Source organism: Tamandua tetradactyla, chromosome 14, assembly GCF_023851605.1.
Source record: "Tamandua tetradactyla isolate mTamTet1 chromosome 14, mTamTet1.pri, whole genome shotgun sequence".
NCBI lineage: Eukaryota > Metazoa > Chordata > Mammalia > Pilosa > Myrmecophagidae > Tamandua > Tamandua tetradactyla.
The window spans coordinates 53,924,184-53,951,324 of record NC_135340.1 but is presented as its reverse complement, the minus strand read 5'-3'; the positions used below and the strand labels follow the sequence as shown (position 1 = coordinate 53,951,324).

At 36.2% G+C, this 27,141-nt stretch overlaps 1 protein-coding gene across 4 annotated transcripts in view; it reads right to left on the bottom strand.

The window, feature by feature from the left end:
* Positions 1-13,010: 13,010 nt before the first annotated feature.
* Positions 13,011-27,141, bottom strand: part of KNL1 (kinetochore scaffold 1) — a 98,966-nt gene continuing 84,835 nt past the window's right edge. For all 4 annotated transcript variants that reach the window (XM_077127463.1, XM_077127462.1, XM_077127460.1 and 1 more), the window contains exons 18-26: positions 23,199-23,276; positions 22,966-23,005; positions 21,836-21,937; positions 18,373-18,473; positions 15,437-15,505; positions 14,658-14,767; positions 14,331-14,449; positions 13,976-14,098; positions 13,011-13,254 (exon numbers count right to left, since the gene is read on the bottom strand). In XM_077127463.1, coding sequence (XP_076983578.1) covers positions 13,140-13,254; positions 13,976-14,098; positions 14,331-14,449; positions 14,658-14,767; positions 15,437-15,505; positions 18,373-18,473; positions 21,836-21,937; positions 22,966-23,005; positions 23,199-23,276 — 857 coding nt within the window. In that variant the 3' untranslated portion in view covers positions 13,011-13,139. The remainder of the gene's footprint in view (positions 13,255-13,975; positions 14,099-14,330; positions 14,450-14,657; positions 14,768-15,436; positions 15,506-18,372; positions 18,474-21,835; positions 21,938-22,965; positions 23,006-23,198; positions 23,277-27,141) is intronic.

The window sequence follows — 27,141 nt, the reverse complement described above, 5'->3', positions numbered from 1 at the left end:
CCCGACCTCCCACCCCGCACCCATGCACCACCTCCAACCGCCTTCAGCCTCCAGACGGGCGCCAGTGACAGCAAAGGGTGATTAATGTATTTTTAAAAATTTCCCTTGAAACTTCTTCTTTGACCTATGGGTTACTTTGAAGAGTGTTGTTTAATATCCAAGTGTTTGGAGATTTTTTGTTTTTTTCTGTGCTTGATCTCTAGTTTGATTTCATTATAGTCAGAGAACAACTTGTCGTGGTTTTGCTTTATGGCCTAGGATATGCTTTCTGTTGGTACATGTTCCATGGGTACTTCAAAAGAATATTATTGGGTGGAATGCTTTATAAATGTCATTAGATCCTTTTGTTTGATGGTGTTGCTCAGTTCAGTTAGTAGTTGTGTTAATTGCTGAGAGGGATGTTGAAATCCCCAACTATAATCGTAGATTTATGTATTTCTTTTTTATAGTTCTATCAGTTTTTGCTTCGTGTACTTTTCAGCTCTGTTGTTACATATACATTTAATTTGGGATTGTCAACTTCTTGGTGGATTGATTTTTTTTTTTTTTTTTTTGCATGGGCAGGTACCGGGAAATGAACCCGGTTCTCCGGCTTGGCAGGCGAGAACTCTGCCTGCTGAGCCACCGTGGCCCGCCCTGGATTTTTAAAAAAATATATCATTGTAGAGAAATCTTCACACACATACATCCCACACGTGGTGTACAATCAGTGACTCACAGTATCATCACATAGTTGTGCATTCATCACCTGATATCTTTTGCATCACTCCAGAAAAAGAAATAAAAAAAGAAAAAACTCATACACACATCTTACCCCTGCCTCTCATTGACCAGTAGTATTTCCATCTACCCAGTTTATTTTACCCTTTATCCCCCCTATTATTTATATGTGTTTTTTCACTCATCTGTCCATACCCTGGATAAAAGGAGCATCAAATACAAGGTTTTCACAATCACACAGTGACACTGTAAAAGCTATATTTTTATTCAATCATCTTCAAAAATCAAGGCTACTGGAACACAGCCTGTTTCAGGTACTTCCCTCCAGCCACTCTAATACACTGTAAAGTAAAAAGGGATATCTGTATAATGTGTAAGAATAACCTCCAGGATAACCTCTCTACTGTCTGAAATTTCTCAGCCACTGAAACTTAATTCTACCTCATTTCTCTGTTCTTTTGGTCAAGAAGGCTTTTTCCAGTCCCCTGATGCCTGGTCCCGGCTCATCCCAGGATTTCTGTCCCATGTTGCCAAGTTGATTTACACTCCTGGGAGTCATATCCCATGTAGTGGAGAGGGCAGTGAGTTCACCTGCTGAGTTGGCTTAGAGAGAGAGGCCACCTCTAAGCAACAAAATACGTTCTCTGGGGGTGACTCTTAGGCCTAATTTTTTTTTCCCTTAGAATTCTTTCTTCTTTTTAATCACTGAATTTCCATTTTTACAAATACTCTTAGAACAATTCAGGTAACTAAGGTTTTTTTTTTTTGTGAGGGAATGTTCTAGTTTGCTGGCTGCCAGAATGCAATATACCAGAAACAGAATGGCTTTTAAAAAAGGGAATTTAATCAGATGCTAGTTTACAGTTCCAAGGCTGAGAAAATGTCCCAATTAAAACAAGTCTATAGAAATGTCTAGTTTAAGGCATCTTGGGAAAGATGCCTTGTTTCAAGAAGGCCGACGACATTCAACATTCTCTCTCAGCTGGAAGGGCACATGGCGAACATGGTGGCATCTGCTGGCTTTTTCTGGCTCTACCAAAAGGGTACTCTCTACAAAATTTTTCCTCTTTTAAAGGATTCCGGTAAGCAACTCCACCTTCAGTGGGTGGAGACACACCTCCATGGAAATCATCTAATCAAAAGTTACCACCCACAATTGGGCGGGCCATATCTTCATGGAAACAATCAAAATGTTCCCATCCAGCAATATTGAATGAGGATTAAAGAGCATGCCTTTTCTGGGGTCCACCACAGATTCAAACCAGCACAGGGAACAGTTCTTGTACATGAAGAACTCTATTACATACTCCATATTCCTGTAAATAATTCTATTGGCTAGATTAACAAATACTGCCAAAGAAAGTGTTTTTTGTTGTTAAGCCGTACATCAATGCATTTACATTTACAAAAAGCCATAAACAAACATACATTTCTTTTATTGGGAGGTCTTAGATGTTAGACTAATGTCTAACTAATGTTAGACTAATGTTAGAGGTCTTAAACATTAAGGCAGTGATGATTTACAATCATAATGAAATTCTAAGGCTTTGTTTTGAAACCCATATTAACAGGCAACTGTGATCAAAGCAGACTCTCTCCTATTTGGTTGAGTTCATCTAACCAGGATATATGCTATTTACTCACTGCCAATATGTCCTCTGCATCTGATGTATGGAATATGAATTATTAGCAATGCTGTTATTTTTAAGGAATTATTAGTCCTCTTGCAAGGTTTTCCTTTGAGGATAGCCTTCAGTAGCACGAGTGTGTATGATAGAAGAGACCAAGCATTTCTCTGTAAACTTAGAACACTTAACAGACTGCACCGATTCTTACTTTTCTGAAAGTTAGCCAACAATTAAGCAGGATCTCCTAAATACAGAAAACCCCAAAAGCACACATGACCATGCTCCCAACTCAAAACAAAAAAAAATGTTCTTGTTGATTGAAATAGGTCTTTGCCTTCTTTATTCTCTTTGAAGTAGACTGTTTGATATAACTTTCTAAAAAAGAAAGAAAAAGAAAAATGCAGACTACCATATTTTAGGTGGTTCTATTCTGTAATTGCTACCCTCAAGGCACAAATAATATCTTTGTTAGACTGATGTCTTTGAGAAATCATTCAAGGAAAAAAGATGAGTGGTGGATGAAGGAAGGTGGGTTACTTTAAAATAATTGTAGATTGCATTCTTGCCCTAGTAATCTTACTAGAAGTGTTACACATTGAAATTTAGGGGAAAGTATCCTTTTCTCCCCTCTCCCTTCTTTTTTAAACATATAACATGATAAAGCTCAGAGCCAGCTTGTGGGTGCACTTTGGGAAACAGCTCTGGGGCAGCACTCTGAACTATTGCTACTTGACAGCAGGGTGTGAGTAGGGCACACCCCAGTGTTTCCATGCTGTGGATGACTCACTGCTATTTCAATTGGGAGTATCACAATTTACACATAAGCCCTCACAATTATTCCTTTACACAGAATTTTACAGCCAAGAGCCTCTTGTGAATAAAATACTGTACACTTAACAATAGTATAGATAATAGCTCATGTAGAGAAGTTGACTGCATAAAACTATTTCAAAAGAGACAATTATAGTTTTCCTTCGTGTCTTCAAGTCAGAAGAGTAAGATGGCAAAGCAGATGAAGCTGTAGGTGGTATGAGTCTCAAGCCATGTAAGGGTTGTGGTTTAAATCCTCTTTACAGGTTACTATCAGGAAATAGAAACTTCTAACAAGCACTGTTAAAAATATATTGCAGCTGCAATTTAAGTATGTTACACTCCAACATACAACATTTAAAGATTTGGAAAGTTTGTACTTTTTTTTTCCCATTAGTTTGTACCTGCTAAGCTTGGCTTCAGCTAAATGGCTAACATGTTTTAAAGGCGTGAAATACGTTTATTTTTAAGAAGGAAAGATTAGCCTTGAAGGGACAATGGTAAGCAACACAAAAACAATCACTTTAAGAGCAGCGTCACACACTTTATAACACACTCACATTTATACACAAATTTCATGTTTACAAGTATAAAAGGCAAAGAACTGCAAAGAATCTAGACAACTGCAATCAATAGTTAATCCTGTTGTCCCCAATCCCCATTTTCTAAATCCAGAAAAAAACTAAATGCCACCCTGTACGCGGACTTCACTTTTAGAAGTTGGAGACTGGGTAGTTTTGCACATGTCTGGGTTTCCCCAGAACTGAACTGAGACTCCATCATGTTCCAGGCCAAATCAGCCAGAAGGAAATCATCCATGGCTGTTTGAGTTTTATTGCTGGTGTAAAACAAACTCCCCAGGGTTTCAAAACCAGAATTCAGGGTCTGTGTTTCTGTACTGTTCAACTGAACTTTGCTTTCTAGAGCAGGTAGGTTTAGAGTGGGCTGAGGAGTAGACTGTAGTAGGCACAAAGACAAACAAAGGAGAAAACTGCCTAACAGTTTAATCAAAGCCATTTTGGGCTTTGATGAAAGCAACTTTTGAGGATATCTTGGAGGTGTTGTAAGAGTCTGTTTTCTGGCATTAGAGCTGCAAGAGTCTTCAAAAGAAGCTGCTAGCTTTATTTCTGAAGTTTCTAGTTCTTGTGTGTCTGGTTATTGAGCAATGATTCAATGGTCTTTTTTGACAACTTCTGGTTGTTCATGGAGTTCTCCATTTTCTTTCTTACTAAATGAATCCCCGTGCTCAGCAGGGATCTCATGGCCACATGTGCATTGGAAGGTCTTGACACAATCATCTGCACATTTTTTCAAATCCCATTCAAGACCATAAGAATTGCTGCACTGACTACATTTATGATTCCTTTCAGCATGCATTTTCATAAAGTGCTGTTTTACAAAAGAGAATTGAGAACATGGTCTATCGGGGCCTCTAGGGCATCCTTCAAGTGGACAACAGTAGAATTTCAGTACAGTTTTCAAATCTTTCCTTATAATTGAATTTACTATGCCATCCTGCAGGCCATGGTCGGCTGCCCCTCAGGCGTCCCAGGGGACCCCACTGGCTGCCATGGCTCCTGCATTTTAAGAAGGCTTAGCCTACCCCTTGCAGGATTAAGTTTCATAGGGGCAACCCCCAAGGTTGAGAGCTCACCACCTATTGGGTTGTCCCCACTGCTTGAGAGAATATCAGAAATTCTCCAAATGGGGAAGTTAATATTTCCTCCTTTCTCCCCAGTCCCCCAAGGGGACTTTGCAAATACTTCTTTATTCACTACCCAATTACTCTGGGATAGATCAGGGCATTACACTAACCTGGACAAACCAACAAAATTTCATGCTCTATTCAAGATTACATGTATTTATGGTGTTCAACAAAACTGACCATACAAACGAAATTAGGAAATGCACTACCCACCAAATAAACATCTCTCCCTTAATCTCACACAGAAGTTGAAATTTTAAAATATGGACAATATCATCCTTTACTCAGTCTTCTGATATACCTTAGCCCTATCCAGATCAGCTTCATTCGTATCTCTACTCGATGTCTGATCACTTTTTCAACAGTTCATGTATGGGGTGTTGCTGACTTTCATAGTGTCAAAGCTCTAAATGACTCTTTCTGCTGTAAAGAGCTTACAATCTAGGACCAACCTGATAAGCCATGTTCTTGACTTCAATTCACTGAGTTTTTATATTATAGTTAGTCCATATGATTGAGGCATATTTGTTTTTGTTCCTAACAGTTCATTCACCTAGTTGTATATCTCACTTCATTCCTTCTTGAGGTTGCTCAGTAGTCCATTGTATGTATACACCATAGTTTTCCCTTCCATTTCTCAGTCATTGAACCTTTAGGCTGGGAACACTGCCGCCATAAACACCTGTGTGCAAATGTCCATTCCTGTCCCCACACTCTCTTCAGGTATATACTGGAGTTTCAGGATCATATGGCAATCCCACCCCTAGCTTCCTGTGGAACCACCACACCTCTGTTTCCCTACCGACAAAATATCAAAAATGGTTATTTTCATAAACTTTTAACCCAAATATATACCATTTCTGTTGCTCTTCAATCCTTTGTGTAAACCCCAAATCTATTCATATCATTTTTCTTCTACTTGAAACTTAGTATTTTTTTCTAACACAGGTCTACCAGTGACCAATTTTCTTACGTTTAAAAAAATACTACTTTTGCCTTAATTTAAAATATACATATTTTAATTACAGAAGTTGTACGATTCCCAGAAAATCATGCAGGAATACAGAGCTCCGAAATGCCCTGCCCCCATTAACAACTTGCAGAAGTAATACCCTTGTTACAATTGATGAGAGAATATTACTATAACTGTAGTAACTTTAGTCTATAGTCTACATTAGGGTTCACTGTGTTGTACAGTCCTATGTTGTTGTTTTTTAAAAAACCTTTATTCTAGTAATCTAAATTTTCCTTTTATCCACTTTCAAATACATAATTATGTGGTGTTAATTACATTCATAATGTTGTGCCATAATCACCACCGTCTATCACCAAAACTGTTCCATCACTCCAAACAGAAATTCTGTATTTACTAAGCATCATCTCCCTATTCCCTATTCCCACCCCAGCCTGTGGTACCCTATCTTCTAGTTCCTGACTCTGTGAATTTGGTTTTACTAATTATTTCATATGAATGAGAGCATACAATATTTGTCCTCTTGTGTCTGGTTTATTTCACTCAACATGATGTCTTCAAGGTTCATATATGTTGTCACATGTATAAGAACTTCATTCCTTTTTTTTTTTAACTTTTTTTTTTCTTTTTCCTCCAGTGACCTGCTAACCCCCTACCTGCCCCCCCCCCACCCCCATCCTGACTCTATAACCTTTGTGGGCAAAGCTGATCAATCATTAAGCCTCAACACAATCTGTTATGACAGCTTTTAAGGCATTCTTTCCACTATCATTCCTTCAGCAAATGTTTAATGAGTTCCTTCTGTAGGTCAGGCCCCACACCTATGACCACCCCTTCTAGGGACTCATCCTCCCTTGTGACCCACCACTGACCCTGGGACAATCTACAGACAATTTCTAATCTGGGTCCATCTTTCCAGACTTATTAACTTTTTTATTATATAGTATAACATATATACAAACCAAAGAAATAAAAAATGCAAGTTTTCAAAGCACTCTTCAACAAGTAGTTACAGGATAGATCCCAGAGTTTGCAATGGACTACCATACGATCCTCTCAGATTTTTTTTTTCTAGCTGTTCCAGAATATAGGAGGCTAGACAATCGACACTTTTTCCTTCTTTTTTTGTGAAAAATAACATATACACAAAAAAACAACAAATTTCAATGTACTGCAGCACAGTTAGTTGTAGAACATATATCAGAGTTTGACATGGGTTACAATTCCACAATTTTAGATTTTCACTTCTAATTGCACTAAGATATTGGAGACTATAAGACATGTCAATTTAATGATTCAACATTCATATTCATTTGTTAAATCCCATCTTCACTGTATAACTCCACCAACACCTTTGATCTTTCCATCCCTCTTTAGGGGTTCATTCTTTTTTATTGCTGAATATTCCATTATATGTATATACCACATTTTACCTATTTTTCTGTTGATGGGCATGTGGGCTGCTTCTATCTTTAGGCAATCGTGAATAATGCCACTATGAACATTAGTGCGCAGATATGTTTGAGTCCCTGCTTTCAATTATTTTGGGTATATACCTAAAAGTGGGATTGATGGGTCCTATTAGTAGTTCTATTGTTAACTTTCCGAGCAACTGCCAAATTGTCTTCCACAGGCTGCACCATTTTATATTCCCAGCAACAATGGATGAGTGGTCCTACTTCTAAAACCCACTCCAACGCTTTTTTTTTTTTTAATAGTAGCCATTCTAGTGGATGTGAAATGGTGTCTCGTGATTTTGATTTGCATTTCCCTGATGGCTAATTATGTAGGGTATCTTTTCATGTGTTTTCTGGAAATGTGTATATCTTCTTTTCAAGTCTTTTGCCCACAACTTTTTTTCAAAGCTAACATTATGTTTATTGAAATAGAATCACTATTATTTCTCAAGTACCTTTATTGTCAAATGAAATCTCATAACTCTTTCAACCTGTCTACTATAATCATTTGTGTTAGTATGTATCTTTCCAATATCAGTCTCTGGGAATTAGGACCTCACAAGAGGTGAACCCCACTCTACCCCATGCCCTAGGACTTAGGTAGAATTACCACACATGCGTTTGTGTTTTGTGCACAATTTAATTGGGGTGTTTGTCTTTAAATAATTGAATTGGATTTATTTATGCTGGATATTAAATCCTTATCAGAGCTTAGCTCTCCTATCAAGATCAGCCATAAGTGAATGTGAAAGGCAGGGTTCTTTCCACCTTATCTGAGCCTGAGTGGATGCTGCTTCTTGTCCTGTGTTTGTGTTTACATATGGCCTTAGGAATTTCCATTACAGAAATTCAAATGGCCCATCAACTCCCTATGAAGTAGGAACTCTATTGTTTGACTTAATGCAGGTAGTCCTTTTGTCCCAGACTGCTTTGGCTTATTTCTTACAGTGCTCTTAGCTGTTGGCAAGCTGCGTCTTTGCTTATTAGGGGAGTTTCCTTGTGCAGTAGTTATATTAGCACTAACATCCAGACAACCCAGTTTGCACACAGAGGTGTTTTAGTTTCTTAGGCTGCTCAAGGCAGATATCTTGAAATGGGTTTGTTTCTAACAATGGGAATTAATTTACTGTTTAGGCCATGAAACGTCATCAAAGCAATGCTTTCTTCCCAAAGACTGGCAGATAGTGATCCTTGGCTCCTGCCACATGGCAAGGCACATGGCGCATCTGCTGGTCTCTCCCTTCCCTTCTGGGTTTCGTTGATTTCAACTTCTTGTTCTTGCCTCATGGCTTTCTCTCTCTCTCTCTCTCTCTCTCTCTCTATATATATATATATATTCATTTTGTTTATAAAGGACTCTAGTAAGGATTAAGACCTATCCTGAATGAGGCAGGTCACACCTTAACTAAAGTAGTCACATCACAAGATCCTACTTACAATGGGTTTACACCCACAGAAAATGATTAAATTTAAGAACATCTTTTTGTGGGGTACATACAGCTTCAAACTACCACAGGGGTTACTCTGCTCCCTCTGGAACAAGACCAAGGACCCACAATGGAAGCACAGGCTGGCTTTGCATTGGACTGAGGAGAGGTTAGCAAGGGTGCCATGAACTTCACATGCCATTTGTGAAGTTGCATTTTCTTGATTTGATACTTGCCCAGTTACTGCAACTCTTTAATGATCTTCCAAGGTTTTGAGGAAGATGTGTCTGATAGTCTTTGCCAGTTGTTCAAAGATCATGTTGGGGAATGGCACCTTGGAGAATATTTCGTTGCCATCTTGGCTGACTGGAAGTCCCTTTGTTTTTGAAAGACATTGGTGTGGGTATAGAGTTGTAGGTTGACTTTATTGGTATTTCAAAGATCCTGCTCCACTATCACATGGATTGAAAGGTTTCTGATGAAAAGTCTGCTGCTGTTTTATCTTTGGTCCTCTGTACAGAATGTATCTCTTTTTTCTATGACTATTTTTCTCTTTATCACTGGTTTTCAGCAGTTTGATTATGATAGGTATTGGTAGATTTTCTTTGTGTTCCTTTTGCTTGAGTTTTGTTGACTATTTCATCAAATTTGGAAAAATTCTGGTCCTTTTTCAAATATCTTTTGTCTTTGTCTCTTTTCTCTAGGGGTCCTCCATGACATGTTAGATCACTTGAGATTGCCTTGTAATCCAATGATGCTCTGTTCATATTTTTGGTCTTTCTACTGTTTTTCATTTTTTAGGTAATTTATATCCCATGGGTGTTAAGTGGGTATTAAATTCTATATCCATTAAGCATGTACTCTAAATTCACTCCTATCCAGAGTCCCTGGCAACCACCAATCTGCTTTCTGTCCCCATGGATTTTCATTTAAGTAGAACCACACAATATGTGGCCTTTTGTGTTTGGTTCCTTCACTTACGGCATATTTTCAAGGCCCATCCATGTAGTAGCATTTTTATTTTTATGGCTGAAAAATACTACATTGTATGTATATAAGACAATTTTTTTTATCCATTCATTTCTTGATGGGTATTTGATTTTCACCCTTTGGCTATCATGAATAGTGTTGCTGTGAACATCTGTGTATGAGTTTTTGAGTACCTGTTTTAGAATCTTTTGTGTATATATCTAAGAGTGGAATTGCTGCATCATATAGTAATTCTGTTTAACTTTTTGAAAAACTATAAAACTTTTCCATAGCAGGTGCACCATTTACATTCTTACCAGCAACGTACAGCAGGTTCAATTTTTCTATATCCTTGCCAACAATTTTTTTTTTGAATTTATTATGTTCATCCGGGTGGGCATTAAATGGCCTCTCATGATGGTTTTGATTTGCATTTTTGCATTGGAAAACAGTCTGGCCATTCCTTAAAATGGTTAAATATAGAGTTATTATATGATCCAGCAATTCTACTCCTAGGTATAACCCCCAAATAAATTGTGATAGTTAGATTCAGTTGTCAACTTGGCCAGGTGAAGACACCTAGTTCTGTTGCTGTGGACATGAGCCAAAGGTATGTGAACCTCATCTGTTGCTGATTTACATCTGCAGTTGACTATGAGGCTTGCCTACTGCAATGAATGACGTTTGGCTTAACTGGCTGGTGCTTAAATGAGAGAGCACAACGTAGCACAGCCTAAGCAGCTCAGCATTCCTCATCTCAGCACTTGCAGCTCAGCCCAGGCCTTTGGAGATGCAGAAAGAAGTCACCCCAGGGAAAGTTGTTGGAACACAAGGGCCTGGAGAGAAGGCCAGCAGAGAGCATCCTGTGCCTTCCCATGTAAGAAAGAACCTCAGGGAAAGTTAGCTGCCTTTCCTCTGAAGAACTAACAAAATAAATCCCCTTTTATTAAAAGCCAATCCGTTTCTGGTGTGTTGCATTCCGGCAGCTAGCAAACTAGAACATAAATGAAAACCTATGTCTACATAAAAACTGGTATGCAGATGTTTATAGCAGCTTTATTTATAACAGCCAAAAAGTAGAAACCCAGATGTTCATCAACTGATGAATGTATAAACAAATGTGGTATAGCTATACAATGCAATATTATTTGGCCATCAAGAGGAATGAAGTACTTCATATGTGCTACAAAATGGAGGGAACTTGAAAACATTAAGTTAATGAGTCCAGTCACCAAAAGATCACATATAATTTGATTCTACTTACATGAAATGTCCAGACTTGGCTGATTTATAGAGACAGAAAGCAGACTGGTGGTTACTTTGGGATTGGAGTTAGGGAGGATAATGGAGTGATAACCAAAATGTGTGAGGTTTCTTTAAGACATGATGAAAATATTCTAAAATTGATTTTGGTGATTTGGTTTGTTCATATCTGAGTATATTAAAATCATCTAACTGTACAGTTTACATGGGTGACTTGTATGATATGCAAACTATGTATTACTAAATCTGTTAAATGAAAAAAAGAAAGTAAAACAAAAATAGATTGATACTCCCCATCCCTAGCATTTCTGATTCACAGCTTGGAAGTGAGACACCAGAATTCCTATTTCTAACCCAGGTGAGGGTGAAGCTGCTAGTCTCGAAACAATACTTTGAGAACCACTGCTAGAGTTCACAGAAATGATGGCTTCCTGAGGGATTTCAAAACAATTTTCTTTTACAGTTTTTCAGAAACATAGGGATAACTCTAATTTGCACACTCAGGTCCTCCCATAATTAAACTTATTTGTTTTCAAATAGGTGTTCCCAGAGGAAACGTTCTTTAGTATATTTTCAAAAGTCTACTGGATACATGGTAAAAACATTCTTTATCTCATAAAGAGACACTGCCTATCAAAGATTTCATGTAATAAACACATTTCAATAGTGCAAAAAATAAACTGCTTTCCAATCATTGAAGGGAAAACATCCAAATAATTTTAGTAAAAAATTTGAACAAATGCAAATAAAATAAGCCAGGTAAATATTACAATTATGTATTCCAAACACAAGAAAGGAGAGACCAACATTACAAGCCAAATCACTGAGAGCTAGTCATTCTAGATTACCAAAATGCATATGACAAAACACCTATTTTTTAGGTGTATAGAAAAGAGATAAATCTAATAAGCTAATTTTAGTCTCATTGTAAACAGATCATACTGATGACTAAAACTTTTTCAAGTAGTTCATGGAAATAGGGAACCTCTTGATTTTTAGGGCAAATGAGTCTTCCATTTACCTCTGAAGCTTAAAAGACCATGTGATCTTTTGACCTGTATCTCAGAAGTAAAAGCCAATCAAGAGGGAAGATAACTTTTCATGGAACCCACAGGACCTTAACCTGATCCTAAAGCATAAAACAAATTCTTAAGATGAATTCATTTAAAACTGCAAGTATATTTTAGTTTAGAATTAAGTATAAAATAATTTTAAAAATTATCATGATTAGGATTGACTAAGCAAAAGTTTTTTCGTATTTAAATACATCACAGATAATACTGGTAATTCGACACATAACGGATGTGCTTATTTTTGTGTATGAAGAGGATGTAGTTTCAGGAACTGATACTTAAATTAAGTTCATTACTTCTGTTGGAAATTGACAAAACTTGGATTTTATATGTGATATTTGTTATTATTTAATAAAAGGAGATTGAAAATCTTGTTGTAAAGCATCCTTCAGAAAGATGGCAACTTCCTAGGCAGAGGTCTATACATCTATGAATTTCTATATACATCTCTTTACTACATCATAAACACCAAAAATAACTTTAATATATTTACATATAGTATAATGGGCCAAAGTGAATTACCTTTTCCTAGAAGAAAAATACTTAGTATCTTAGAATACACTGATAGACACCGTTTAATAAAAGATGGCAAGACCCTAAAGTAAAGATGGCAACCATTCCAATAGCTGAAGGCTACTGCTTTCTCTAAATAGTCTTTCTGGATTGGAGAATAGGGAGGATGAATTGTTTGTAGACAGACATGTTTCTACTCTAGAAATACCTGCCAGGCAAAAACCAGGCTACCTAAAATCATAGCTTTATATATGAGGAAGTGGCTAATGTTTCTGTCAGTGGTAGCATCCTCTCTTACACTTAAATGTTGGTCCTTAGGGCTTATACTAAAGCAGAGAACAGAACTTTAGTTAGGAGAAATGTTCCCTAAATGACCTACCTTTAAAACCTTTGGTAGAAAGATTAGCAAGTTGACAGCAGGCTATTTGAGGCCTTTCCTCTGTTCTGACTGTGGAGATTTAAAAACTAAGCATCACCAGAAGGAATTTTATTAGGCTTCTTTTTTTCATACCTAAAGACAAACGGTTAAATGGCAATGGAGATCCTGACAGAATATCATTAAGCGCATCCTGCTTGGTTGTTACGGCTACTGTCCATGGGTCTAGTGATGGAAACAGCAGTCCTGAAGCAGATCTCGATGAATTTTCTTGACTATATTCTTCAGGTAGCTATTCTCCCGTGGCACATTAGACAGAATGTTAGCAATTTCACCTTGGCTGTAAGAATAAAAGGTTAGTTAATTTTTTCTGGAAACTTAAACTTGCCTCCAATTCAATGGAATTCTTTTGGGATACAGTTACTCAGTTTCTTAGGAAGCACAAATGATCATTTCTGGAAATAAAAGACTGTCAGTTTGAAATGAGATTCCAAAACAAAGCTTAAGAAACAGTTCTGTATGTAACCATAAATTATCTTGTCCTAGTTGCCTTCTGTAGCTCTACAAATCTAAACTATTGGTATTTAGCAGATGGATTTGAGGTGGGCAAATTCTAAGTTTTACCATCTCCCAATTTATTGGCAGTGCACCTAAAAAGTCACATAACATGTCATAGCCCTGTAGAATGAGATATTTTTAGGTCTGGTTTCACAGACTAATGGGAAAAAAGTATTATGACTGCAGTTTTTTAACATAATTATTCTGTTTTTAGGGCTATAAAAGTTGTTTAGATGTGATCTGGGCTAATCTTATACAGGATTTTTTCCTTTCTGTTTTAGATAGGAGTATTCAAAATGTGGACAAAGTATGAGTACAACAATGGTCCCCAGCAGCTACTGGAGAAAACAATGGAGGATACTGACTTTAAGAGATTAAACTTCAAGATAAAGTCAGAGAGAAGTGACCCAAAAGTATTTAGCTCTCACTACAGTTCATTAGTTTGTTGATTACTTTGAGAGAGCCTCCAAATGAAATAACAAACATGCTGGCCCTTCACTCACCTAATGTTTCCAAGATGATTCTGAATGGCGAAAGGTAATGGGACAGAGAGGTAATGGGCTGACAGAGAAAAAGTTATCTCAAACTTTGCAAATGCTGCAGAACTGGAAAATAAAAGCCTCAATCTGTAAAAGACAAGATCCGTAATTAAAAATACAAAACAAAAATAAACTGAAACACAAACATGTTTCCCTTTCACTCTGGCATGTAAAACCTAGGTACACATTATTTCTTGTTATCAAAAAAACAGAGGGCAAAATATCTGAAACAGTTATTATTAAAACTGTTCTTATACTATTAATCACAAAACACATTAATAAAATAATTATTTTAATAAGTTTTCAATTATGTACTTACTCAGTATTATTTATATCTAGGTTCATAAGATTATAATTTGGTCCCCATCTTTTCAAGAATTCAATTTCCTCTCCAAGGAGTCTGCAATGGCTCACCACTACTGAGATTTCTTGAAGCATCTGGGAAAAATAGGAAAAAAAAAAAAGCTGAAATTATGAAAACATATCAGTATATAGGGGTTCTTTTTATAAAGAACCTAAAGAAAGTTAAACAATAGAATGTATTTAATGTATTTATCATTTCAGGATCCATTGCTATAAAATTTCAGTTCTGTTTTTTGGGACAAAGAACAGAAATTTTCCTTTAAATATTTTTATCAGACTTTACCTTAGGTATCTGATGTTGTGTTGTACATTTTTTCTTCCAGTACTCCTGTTCCTCAACATACTGGAAAATAAGCTTATGAACCAAAAGGGAGGAAGGAGGAGCTTTATCCTCTGGGGAAGAAAAAAATAATCAAAGGAGGGTATTATTTATTGTTCACATTTTAAGCTAGATATACTATCCTATATAAGCTAGAAATATCCTCAAGCTACTAGGTGCATAAATATACTCATTTTTATTTTTAAATATACAAATCAACATATACGGTGAACATAACATATTCTTACAAGAACTCAAGTCCTTATCACATATGGAATTCAACTTGGTTAAGAGCTTGGGCTTAAATGTAACACAAACCTGAGTTTAAATTCTGTTTCCCTTACTAAACAAGCATAACACTTGTTTTTTTTAACCTGTAATTTCCTAATTTGCAAAACAGGGAATATGTCCTAGTATTTGTACAAATAATGTGCATCTTGCTACAGAATAACTACTCATAGTGGTAATTTTAAAATTATGGAAATACTGTTTTAGTCATTACTCAGGACCTAGTAATAATAATAAAAAAAGATAATTTCTTTTAAAACATATTCTTTTTAAAAGTCTACTATTTGGAGACTTTTCCTACTATTTAGACCCAAGGAATTTTATGTCTAACACACATTTCTAAGGACAAATTATTATTGTTTATATTTTACTTAATATGTAAAAGAGTTCTTAGGGAGCAATTTACACTTTAAATTATAAACAAATTTTTAGATGCTTAAATGTTTTGAACTTACCATCCAACAGAGACTGAAAATTCAGGTCAACAATCTTCCTAACAGCTTTGTTCAAGAAAGGTAGACCAACTAGGAAGAACCGAAATAGGACAGTATTTCTTTTACTATCTGATTTTAAGACACATAAAACTCAGTACTTCAGAATCCTACTCATTCTGGGTAGTGAGGGTTTTCACAGGTAGTTGAAAGTTTATCCTTGAATCTTTTGAGAATATCATTCTGTGCATGCAGTAAAGGCTTCCCTTTGTCTGAACTTTTAAAGAAATATAAGGCGTCTTATACAGCTATATATTTTAAGGCTTCCTAATGTGACTCCTATTTTGTGTGCAAAGATAATTTTATTTTCAGGAACCATATAAGGGAAATATAGATGGCTATGACCTCCCACCTCTACTATCCTTGTACAAATACAAATACAGCAAAGATGATTTATGCTTTTAGCAATAATATAGTACTGAGCAAGACAGCTGCTTGCTTATGTAGTCTATAGAATTATCTCCTATCTCTCAAATTCTGCTTTTTCTTTGTTGAATATTTTCTATGTTAGGCACTGTAGATACACCACTGAGAAAAACAGATGTGACTGACCTATATGTCCTTAAGCAGCTTATAGCTTAGAGGGACACTCAGATAATTGCACTAATAAGCCCACAGAAAACTACAAAGTATGAAAGTCCTATTAAGGAAAACTGGCAGAAGCAATGAGAATATATATCAGGAGCGCAAATAGCAGAGGGAGTGAGTAACAGGTAAACTCAAGGGAGATATTACTGAGAAAGTAATACTTGAGTTGAGCTTTAAAGGATTATTAGTAGGAATTTATTTAGTGAAGAGAGGGAAAGAGCTTCTAGGCATAAGAAACATCAGTATGAAGGTCCTGAGGTAGGATGGAATATGACTGAGTATGAAAGATCATAGTCATGTAAAGAATGAAAGAAATTGTGGCCAAGAACAAATGAGAACATAGAATAAGATGAGGAAGGAAAGGAAGGGAGACTTCAATTTATGGAGGGCTTTACAGGCTTTATTAAATATTTTGATCAGTAGTCTCAGAGCAGTAGGTCCATGATCAGATTTTCAATGATTCCTTTAGCTACAGGTGGAGAATGAAGTGGAGAGGGAAAGGAGAAAATCCAGACTAGTAAGAATGCCATTGTAGTCAAACAAATTAGAGATCACTCTTGATGGCAGAAAAGACAGAGAATAGTGGATGAATATTAAGAAATTAAAAATCAGTAAGTCTTACAATGAGATATCACCTCACACCTATAAAAAATGGCTGCTATTAGCGTTATTTACAATTGCAAAGAGATGGAAACAGCCAAAATGTCCATCAACAGACGAGTGGCTAAACAAACTGTGGTATATACATACGATGGAATATTATGCAGCTTTAAGACAGAATAAACTTATGAAGCATGTAATAACATGGATGGACCTAGAGAACATTATGCTGAGTGAGTCTAGCCAAAAACTAAAGGACAAATACTGTATGGTCCCACTGATGTGAACCGACATTCGAGAATAAACTTGGAATATGTCATTCGTAACAGAGACCAGCAGGAGTTAGAAACAGGGTAAGATAATGGGTAATTGGAGCTGAGGGGATACAGACTGTGCAACAGGACTAGATACAAAAACTCAAAAATGGAGAGCACAATAATACCTAATTGTAAAGTAATCATGTTAAAACACTGAATGAAGCTGCATCTGAGCTATAGGTTTTTTTTTTGTTTGTCTGTTTGTTTGTTTGTCTTTTTTTTTCTTTTTCCTTTTCTTTTTTTTTTACTATTATTATTATTTTTATTTTTTTCTCTATATTAACATTCTATATCTTTTTCTGTTGTTTTGCTAGTTCTTTTCCTAAATCGATGCAAATGAACTAAGAAATGATGATCATGCATCTATGTGATGATGTTAAGAATTACTGATTGCATATGTAGAATGGAATAATTTCTAAATGTTGTGTTAATTTCTTTTTTTTCTTTAATTAATAAAAAATGGCTGCTATTAAACAAACATGAAACTACAAATGTTGGAGAGGATGAGGAGAAATTGGGACACGTATGCACTGTTGGTGGGGATGTACAATGGTGCAGCTGCTATGGAAGATAGTTTGGTGGTTCCTTAGAAAACTAAATATTGAGTTGCCCTATGACCCAGCAATAGTGCTATTCGGTATATCCCAGAAGAACTGAAAGCAGTAACACAAACAGACATTTGCACACCGATGTTCATAGCAGCATCATTCACAATTGGCAAAAGATGGAAATAATCCAAGTGACCATCAACAAACATTAGGGACACCCAAATCAACAGATCAAGCCCTTGATCTTGAGGCTTGCTCTTGTGAAGCTTATGTAGGTAGTGGAGAAGCTTAGCCTATCTATAGGTATGACTAAGAGTTACTTCTGGAGGACCTCTTTTGTTGCTCAGATGTGGGCTCTCTCCTTCTAAGCCCAACTCTGTAAGTGAAATCATTGCTCTCCCCCCTGTGTGGGACATGACATCCAGGGGTGAATGTCTCCCTGGTGACGTGGGAGATGACGTGGGAGATGACATCCAGGGGTGAATGTCTCCCTGGTGACGTGGCCAGATGTGGGAGTCTGGCCCTGGTGCTGTGGGATCAACAATGCCATCCTGACCAAAAGGGGGAAAAGAAGTTTAACAAATAAGGTATCAGTGGCTGAGAGAGTTCTAAAATTCTATCATCTAATGTAATTTCTGTCATCCAATGCTATTCAACAATGGGCAGCTTTCATGCTCTCTAATAAAATAAAATTCTATAATCACTAAAGTGATCACCTCTTTTAAGATCTTCAGCAGTGCTTTCATTATGTCAATAGTGATTACTGTATTAAAATAAAGATTTGAATCTGTAGTTAGTTCAGCCATACATTTTTCTGCTCAGGAATTATTTTACTTTTGCAACTCACCTACTGGCTCTCCAAAGGTGATGGTGACTTCTATTGTGTCATAAAGAAAGGTGAATATGGCTTGATCATCACTCCATTCAATAACATCCCATTCAGATAAGCTGGAAAGGGAAAATAAGACAAGTATTTCTTTAGATAAAAAAGAGAGATAACCTCTGATCCCAGCCGGAGAGTATCAGCAACAACTGATAGCATTTTCTCGCTGGTTTGAGAGACAGTACTTCAATTCGTATATTGTGAATGTACAATCTTACGCTTTAAAAAATTTTTTTTAATTATAAAATATAATATATATACAAAGCAAAGAAAGAAAAAACAATAATTTTCAAAGCACACTTCAACAAGTAGTTACAGGACAGATCCAGAGTTTGAAACAGGCTACCATTCTGCCATCTCAGATTTTTCCTTCTTGATGCTCCAAAACACTGGAGGCTAGAAGGAATGTTAATATAGTGATTAAGCAGCCATATACATTTGTTAAATCCCATTTTCTCTGTTATACCTCCTCCTCTTCCTCCTTTAAGCCTTCTCCCAATCTATAGGGGATCTTTTGGCAGTGCCCTTTCTGACTTTTTCATGTTGAGGTGTCCACACTAAAGGACAGGGGGATGAAATTAATGGATAATCTTGGAGAGGCTGGCCCCTCTGAGTTTCAGGGTTTACCTGACTTAGGAATCCTCCAGGAATCAGAGGTTCCAGGAAACAAAACCCAGTGCATGAAACCTTTATAGAGTCTCTGTTCATACCCTAGATGTTCTTAAGAGTCAAAAGGAGTGATGTTGATCGGGGTTTAGCAAACCATGGCAATATCGGCACTATTTAACCAAAGCTTGCAATAGAGTAGGCTCCAGAATAGCTTCTTGACTCTGTTTGATCTCTCTTAGCCACTGATGCCTTATTTCATTACATATTCTTTCCTTCTTCTGGTCCAAAAGGTGCTGTCTATCCCACAGTGCCAGGGTCAATCTTCTGCTTTTGAAAGAAATAACTCTTTCAATTGAGCATTTTATATCTGGGAAAACCCAAATTAAGCAATAAAAACTGTTATATGTTTAAAGATTATAATTCCACAGTGTGCTGATGTGAAACTATTAAGAACCTGAGAAAAGCCATGTTTTCTGACTCAATCTTGGGGGATGGGGGGTAGCCATTTCTTTTAATCCTGATCTAATAACAGAGTTGAAACGTTTGATTAGATTATCCTTGACAGAGATGTGGCATACCCAATTATGGGTGTGACTTTTAATAAGATGTAGATGTGAGTCTGCGCATTCAAGGTGGGTCTTGATTAGTTTCCTAGAGTCCTTTAAAAGGGGAGACATTAAAAAAATTTTTTTTATTAATAAAACATACAAACATGCAAACATTCTTAACATACAAACATTCCACACATAATACAATCAATGGTTACAATATCATCACATGGTTGTGTATTCATCACCATGATCATTTTCTTGAACATTTGCATCACTCCAGAAAAAGAAGTAAAAAAGAAAAACCTCATATACACCATAATCCACACCCCTTCCTCTTATTGACCACTAGTATTTCCATCTACCCAATTTATTTTAATCTTTGTTCTGCCTATTATTTATTTTTATCCATATTTTTTTACTCATCTGTCCATACTCTGGATAAAAGGAGCATCAGACACAAGGTTTTCACAATCTCATAGTCACATTATAGAAGCTGTATCATTATACAATTATCTTCAAGAAACAAGGCTATTGAAACACAGCTCTACAGTTCAGGTACTTCCCTCCAACCACTCCAATACATCATAAACTAAAAAGGGGACATCTATATAAGATTAACATCATAAACTAAAAAGGGGATATCTATATAAGATTAACCTCCAGGATAATCTCTCAACTGTTTGAAATCTCTCAGCCACCGACACTTTGTCTTATTTCTCCCTTTCCCCTTTTGGTCAAAAGGTTTTCTCAATCCCCTGATGCCAGGTTCCCTCTCATCCTGGGATTTCTATCTCACGTGGCCAGGGAGGTTTCAATCCCTGGGAGTCATCTCCCATGTAGAGGGGGAAGGCAATGAGTTCACTTGCCATGTTGGCTTAGAGAGAGAGGCCACATCTGAGCAACAAAAGAGATTCTCTGAGGGTGACCCTTAGGTCTAATTTTAAGTAGGCTTGGCTTATCCTTTGCAGGAATAAGTTTCATAGGGGTGAACCCCAAGATTGAGGGCTTGGCCTATTGATTTGGTTGTCTCCACTGCTTGTTAGAATATCAGAAATTCTCCAAATGGGGAAGTTGAATATTGCCCCCTTTCTCCTCATTTTCCCAAGGACACTTTGCAAACACTTCTTTATTCACTGTCTAAATCTCTCTGGGATTTATCAGGGCATCACAGTAATCTGGACAAACCAGCAAAAGCTCATGCCCTAGTTAATAGTCAATGTACTTATGGTATTAACTAAACTGACCATACAAGTCAGAAAATGCACTACCCAAAATATAAATTTTGCACCAAATAAACATCTCTCTTTTTAGTTTCCCACAGAAGTTGAAGTTTTAAAACATGGATATCATTCTCTCTAGCACTTGTCATTTTCTTTTTGTTTTATTTTTATAACGGCCATTCTAGTGGGTGCCAGATGAACCTCTTTGTGGTTTTGATTTGTATTTCGCTAATAGCCAGTGAAGTTGAGCATCTTTTCATGTGCCTTTTAGCCATCTGTATTTCCTCTTCTAAGAAGTGTCTGTTCATGTCTTTTGCCCATTTTGTAAATGGGTTGTTTGTCTTTTTGTTGTTGAGTTCAAGAATCTCTTTGTATAATATTCTGGGTTCTAAACCAAAAGGGAAAATATTTTGAAGAAAGCTCAGAGCAGATGCAGATGCCTAGAGAACAGTTGTTTCAGAGCTGACAGAGCCAACACGAGATCCAGATGTTTGGAGATGCAGGGTGCAGCAGATGTCACCATGTGCCTTCCCATGCCAGAGCAAGCAAGCCAGAACCCAGAGTTGTGTCCCAGAGGAGCTAAGTGAAGGCTTACAGATGCCAAATGAGGAACTCCCACAGGAAACAGAGGTTGAAAGTAATGGAGCCCAAGAGCAAGGGACCAGAAGATACCAGTCATATGCCTTCCCAGCTGACAGAGGTATTCTGAACAGCATCCGCCTTTCATGAGTGAAGGTACCCTACATTGGCGCCTTAATTCGGACATTTTCAGGGTCTTAAAACTGTAAACTGGCAACTTAATAAATTCCTCTTTTAAAAGCTGTTCAATTTCTGGTATACTGCTTTCTGGCAGCTTTAGAAAACTAATACACATAGCTTTCCCACTATGAATATTTTCAGCTTAGTTTGGAGTACATTGACTCTTTTGTAGCTATACTGTACTATAGGTTAAAAAGTGGCACACAAAACCACATCAACAGCTCTAGGAGGGTCAGAAAACCATGAAAGCAGAGGATAAAACAAACTAATGAACTTGATTTTCTTTACCTCAACTGATCCAAGAGCTCTTCGGTTCTATTTGTTTGTTTTTGCACACAAGCTATTTGAGCAAGGGTTTGCTCTTTCTGTACCTCCAGTTCTAAGAGAGTCCTATAAATAAAGCCAGACATTCACAGAAAAGTAAGTCCTTTGTCAGAGAACTCAGACTCTATCAATATAAAACGTCTATGACAAGAATTCACATACTAGACAGCTCTCAAGTGAGGTAATAATACATGAATGATATCCATTTGTGCATTCTCAGGTTGTTGTTTTTAAAGCATTAATCTAGAATTGTGGGTCTACGCAGGAAAGTCCTAAATTAGTATCTCTCAAATTAGGATTCAAGAAAAAATTCTTGGGCATTCACTTATAATTTAAACATTATCACTAAGATTATTTTTAATCAGTTTTTCTTTTTTTTTTTTTTTGAGTGCATGGTCTGGGAATTGAACCTTCCACCACGCAGAAGGCGCACATTCTACCACTGAACTACCTGTGCACCCAGATTATTTTTAAATATTAAACTTTTATTTTGATGATAAAAATATTAATATGAGCATATTGGAGATCATATGATGCTCACCTCAATATGAGACATATCATACTTCCACTGCCAGCATTTGGTTTTGTATCTACTTTGTTATAGATTAAGAGAACCTATGCTTTGTACTCATTTTGCTAACATCAACTTAATTTTAGTCAAGATATTATCACCTGTGAAATTAATGTTGTTAATTGGAATATTTTTTATCATTATTTGTATTTAATGGTTTAGTCTTATAGTTGAATAAGATCCCTAAGTATAAAAAATATATATCTCATTTTATACATATTAAACACAATACAAAAACAGTTCAATCCTAGGTTTATTTTCTTTAAAAAGATCCTGATACATTATTCAAGCCTGAGAAATACTGTCTTGAATTAATGTCCTGTAAACAATACATATATATACTTAGAAAATAATGTTAACTTAGATGGCCTCCAGGGTCCAGTTCATAGTGGAACATAAGTCCTGAGTCAGCCTTAATCATGACTCACATCCCTAAACTGGTCAGTCTTTAGAGATAGGGCGTCATTTTCCTGGTAGAGTTTAGCATTATTTTCTATAATTTTTACTCAGATTGAAGGCTGACCTTTGAAGCTTTTCTTCTTCAGTTTTTAACTGTTCCAATTCTTAGAAAAGAAAAGAAAATCACAAAATTATAAGAATGAACACATTAGAATGTTGCCACAAAAATCATGCTTTATTGAAAATTCTATTTAATTTACTCTCACCTAAATAAAAAAGTATACATGTATATATCCCAGAACAGAAGGTTATACTCTTTTTTTTCAATCACTTTATCACTTTAATTAATTCAGTTACCTTTCTCTGCAGCTCTCATTTCAGAATCCCATTCTTCCATAGGATTGCTTTTTTCTTTATCCTCCAAATTCTTAGTTTCTAAAATAGACAAAATGCATTAGAATAACTTAGTCAAAAAATAAAACTTATTAAATAACCAGAGATCAAAAGAATACAGTCCAAAGTGAAATGTCAGTAATATTTCACAAACGCCTGCCTTTCCTTGCCAATAGAACACTGCAGTATAATTATAATTTCATACAGAGACTTGTTTCTAGTGGCATAAAGTTAGCTTTGAGCCATAGAGCAGTGATCTTCACTAGCATTTGTCTACTTTTGAGATGAACACTATTAACATATCGCTTACATATATCAAATAGTTATTGTTAGATAACTCCCATGGGTTACTAGGAACAGATACACAATTAAAAACACATGCACATGCATTTTAAATTTTAATTTGTTTTCAAAACATAGGAGTAATTCTTAAAACTGCCTGCTCTGCCCATATCCAAATCAGCAAGAAGTTTAAATTTTACCTCAAAGATACCTTTTGAATCCACTTCTTTTTTTTTTTACCACCACCATCCCTTGATACAATCAACTCTCCGTTCTTAACCGTCTCAGTCTAGTAACTACCTGACTTTTCAGGTTTATTCTTGATCTACTCAAATCAAATCTTTACATGGCAGCCAGTGTTTAACTCCTTTCAAATGGCTGTTTACTGTTCTTAGAAATGGTCACTAGTGGTCATCCTATGTCTGGTTCCCAAGGACATCTCTAGCTTCATCTCAGATCACATTCCCTTTGCTCTATTCCAGCCACATTGGCCTTATTGGTATATTCTCTCCCATAGCAAAGCTTCTGCATGTGTTTCTTCATACTGAACATTTTGCTCTCCCCTCCCTTTTCCCCTCCATTTTACCTCCTATTCATTCTTCTGATCTGACCTTAAATACCAATGCCTTGGAGGGAAGTCTCTTGATTGGGTCAAATTTCTGTTATGGGACCTCATCACACTCTCTTCTAGAGCACTCACCAGAAAATTATTTATAGTCTATATTCTCTCCTAGACTGGAAGGTCCAAAAGGATACAAATAGTGTTTATTTTATTTTATTTTTTTATATGCTGTGCAATAGGGGTCACACTTCATTCTTTTCCATGTGATTATCCTGTTATCACAGCACCATCTGTTTAATGTGTTTTTTTAAAGATCACATAGTTGTGTATTGATCACCATGATCATTTTTTTGAACATTTACATCTCTCCAGCAAAAGAAAGAAAAAAGAAAAAACTTATACATGCTATACCCCTTACCACTCCCTTTCATTGACCACTAGTATTTCAATCTACTTAGTTTATTTTAACTTTGTTCCCGCTATTATCTGTTTATTTATGATTTTTTTCCCATGGAAACATCAAGGAAATTTTATTTTTAAGGGAAACCCCAAAAAATCAAAAGATATGATCCATTAATCCACATATCCAAGTAGAATTCTTCCTGCTTCACTCTGGAACTATCCCTTCTGGCTGACTGCCTTTCTTCTTTCTTTCTTTTTTTTTTTTTAGTTTATTTTTTATTTTCAAACCTAAACAACATACAAACATGAACATTCTTAACACACAAACACTCCATGCATAGTATACAATCTATGGCTCACAATATCATCACATTGTAGTATATTCATGGCCATGATCATTTCTTAGAACATTTGCATCACTCCAGAAAAAGAAATAAAAAGAAAAAGGAAAAAGCTCATACATACCATGCCCCTTACCCCTCCCTCTCCTTGACCACTAGTATTTCCAATACTCAGTAGATTTTAACCTTTGTTCCCCCATTTTATTCTATACTCCTTACCACTCCTTTTCATTGTTCACTAGTATTTCAATCTACTCAATTTATTTTAACATTTGTTCCCCCTATTACTTATTTTTAATCCATATATTTTACTCATCAGTCAATATCATAGATAAAAGGAGCATCAGACACAAGGTTTTCACAATCGTACAGTCACATTACAAAACCTATATCATCTGTTCAATGTTTTTGGACTGCATGAGTCAGAAATCGAACCCGGGTCTCCTACATGGCAGGCAAGAATTCTACCACTGAACTACCCATGCACCTCCTGTAGTGTTTATTTTTGATGATCACTGTACTCACAGCATTGTAGGTACTCAGCAAATTTTCCCAACGAATAATGAAGGAACAAGAAATAAACTGGGAGCTGTTCAGTAGTAGTCAGAAAAGGAAGTGTGGTTGCTGGTATTTTGAAACTACTTTCATTCATGGAAGAAATGAATATATTCAGTGGTGGTAAGGAGGATGAATATACCAAAGAAAAGGGAAAATTAGTGGTATAAGATTCCTGAGAAACCAGAAGGTACGGAATTCAAAGTTTAGGTGAAAAGATATGGCATAGGCCCATATCAATAACTATATTCTAGTATTACTCAAGATGTCAGAATTTGTCACTTTTGATCAATTGAATCCTATTTCTCATGACCAATTGCAAGTTTTTGCCCAAATCTCATTAAATTTTCCTTACCCAAGAGGGTAAGGAAAGGAAGGAGGAAAAATGTATGTAGATACATGAAAATGTGGTTTGCTTGGCAGTAAGACATTCCATGGTAATGGCTTCCATTTTTTTCTGTTAAGTAAAAGTATTGTAATGAACAAAGGGGCTGGTGGTCTAAGAATTCATATATTCTTTGACATTTCAATGCAGAAAACATGTATTAAGCACCTATTCTATGCAAAGCATGGTGCCAAGGGCTTTGAAGGTTATGGAGAAATGAGAGCTGATATTTGCCCCCACAGAGCTTATAATTTAGTTAGGAAGATAAAACTGCACAAAAATAACTACAAAACAAGTAGATGGGATAGGTTCTATAAGAAGTAACAATAAACCAATCATGGTAGCTTAAGAGAGGTAAAGATTACTTCTTATTGGTGGAAAATAGCAGGAGAATGCATTAGCAAAGATAAAAGTGGCAGGGCTGAAGAGTGACAAGATTTGGCTTAAATATGTGATGTGTAAAGTAGTGGCACATCACGCAAGAAAGAAAACTCTGTGTATGATTGCAGAGAACGTTAAATACCAAGATGAAGAGGTTGGATTTTATTTTATACTAAATGGAGAGACTTAAAACTTTTTTTTCAAGGGAGTAAAATAATTAAAACTGTCTTTCATAATATTAATCTGGCAGCAATACGCACGCTGGACTGGAAGGAGATAGAACGAAGGTAAGCACGGAGAAAGATGAATTAGAAGATTTGAAATAGCACATTTCAGAATTAATAAGAATCTTAATAGGAATGGAAAAGAATATAAGAGATCTGAAGAAGCAGATATTCATGACAAAAACAATGACAGTTTTACAATATATAAGAAGGTTGATGTGATTAGAGACGAGAAATATAAGGGAGAACAAGCTTTTGGATTTTATTTTGGAGATGGGTGAAGATAATAAATTCTATTTTATTTACACCAAGTTTCAGGTACTTAAAGATATTTACGCAGAGATGTGCAGCATGCAGCTAGAAATATAAATTTGCAATGTAAGAGATAGAGGTTAAAGATGCCCTCACTCAAAAATGATTATAAGTTGCTTAAGGGCAAGATCTGTGTCTTTATATCTTTATGATTTTTCCAATGCTAAGCACACTATCTAGCATGTAGAAGTTGCTCAACAAATGCTGATGAATTTTATTGAATCTGGGAATCATTAACATAAACATGGCAAGGCTTGGGGTGCAAGGATAGCTCAGTGGCAGAATTCTTGCTGACATGCAGGAGACCTAGGTTTGATTTCCGGTACATACACTACCCCAACAAACAAACAAACAAGATTCAACAAATGGTGCTACAAAAACGGGTCACTCACACAGAAAAACAATGAACTGTGACCTCGCCATAAGCATACAAAAAACAAAACAAAATATGTCAAGGCAGATG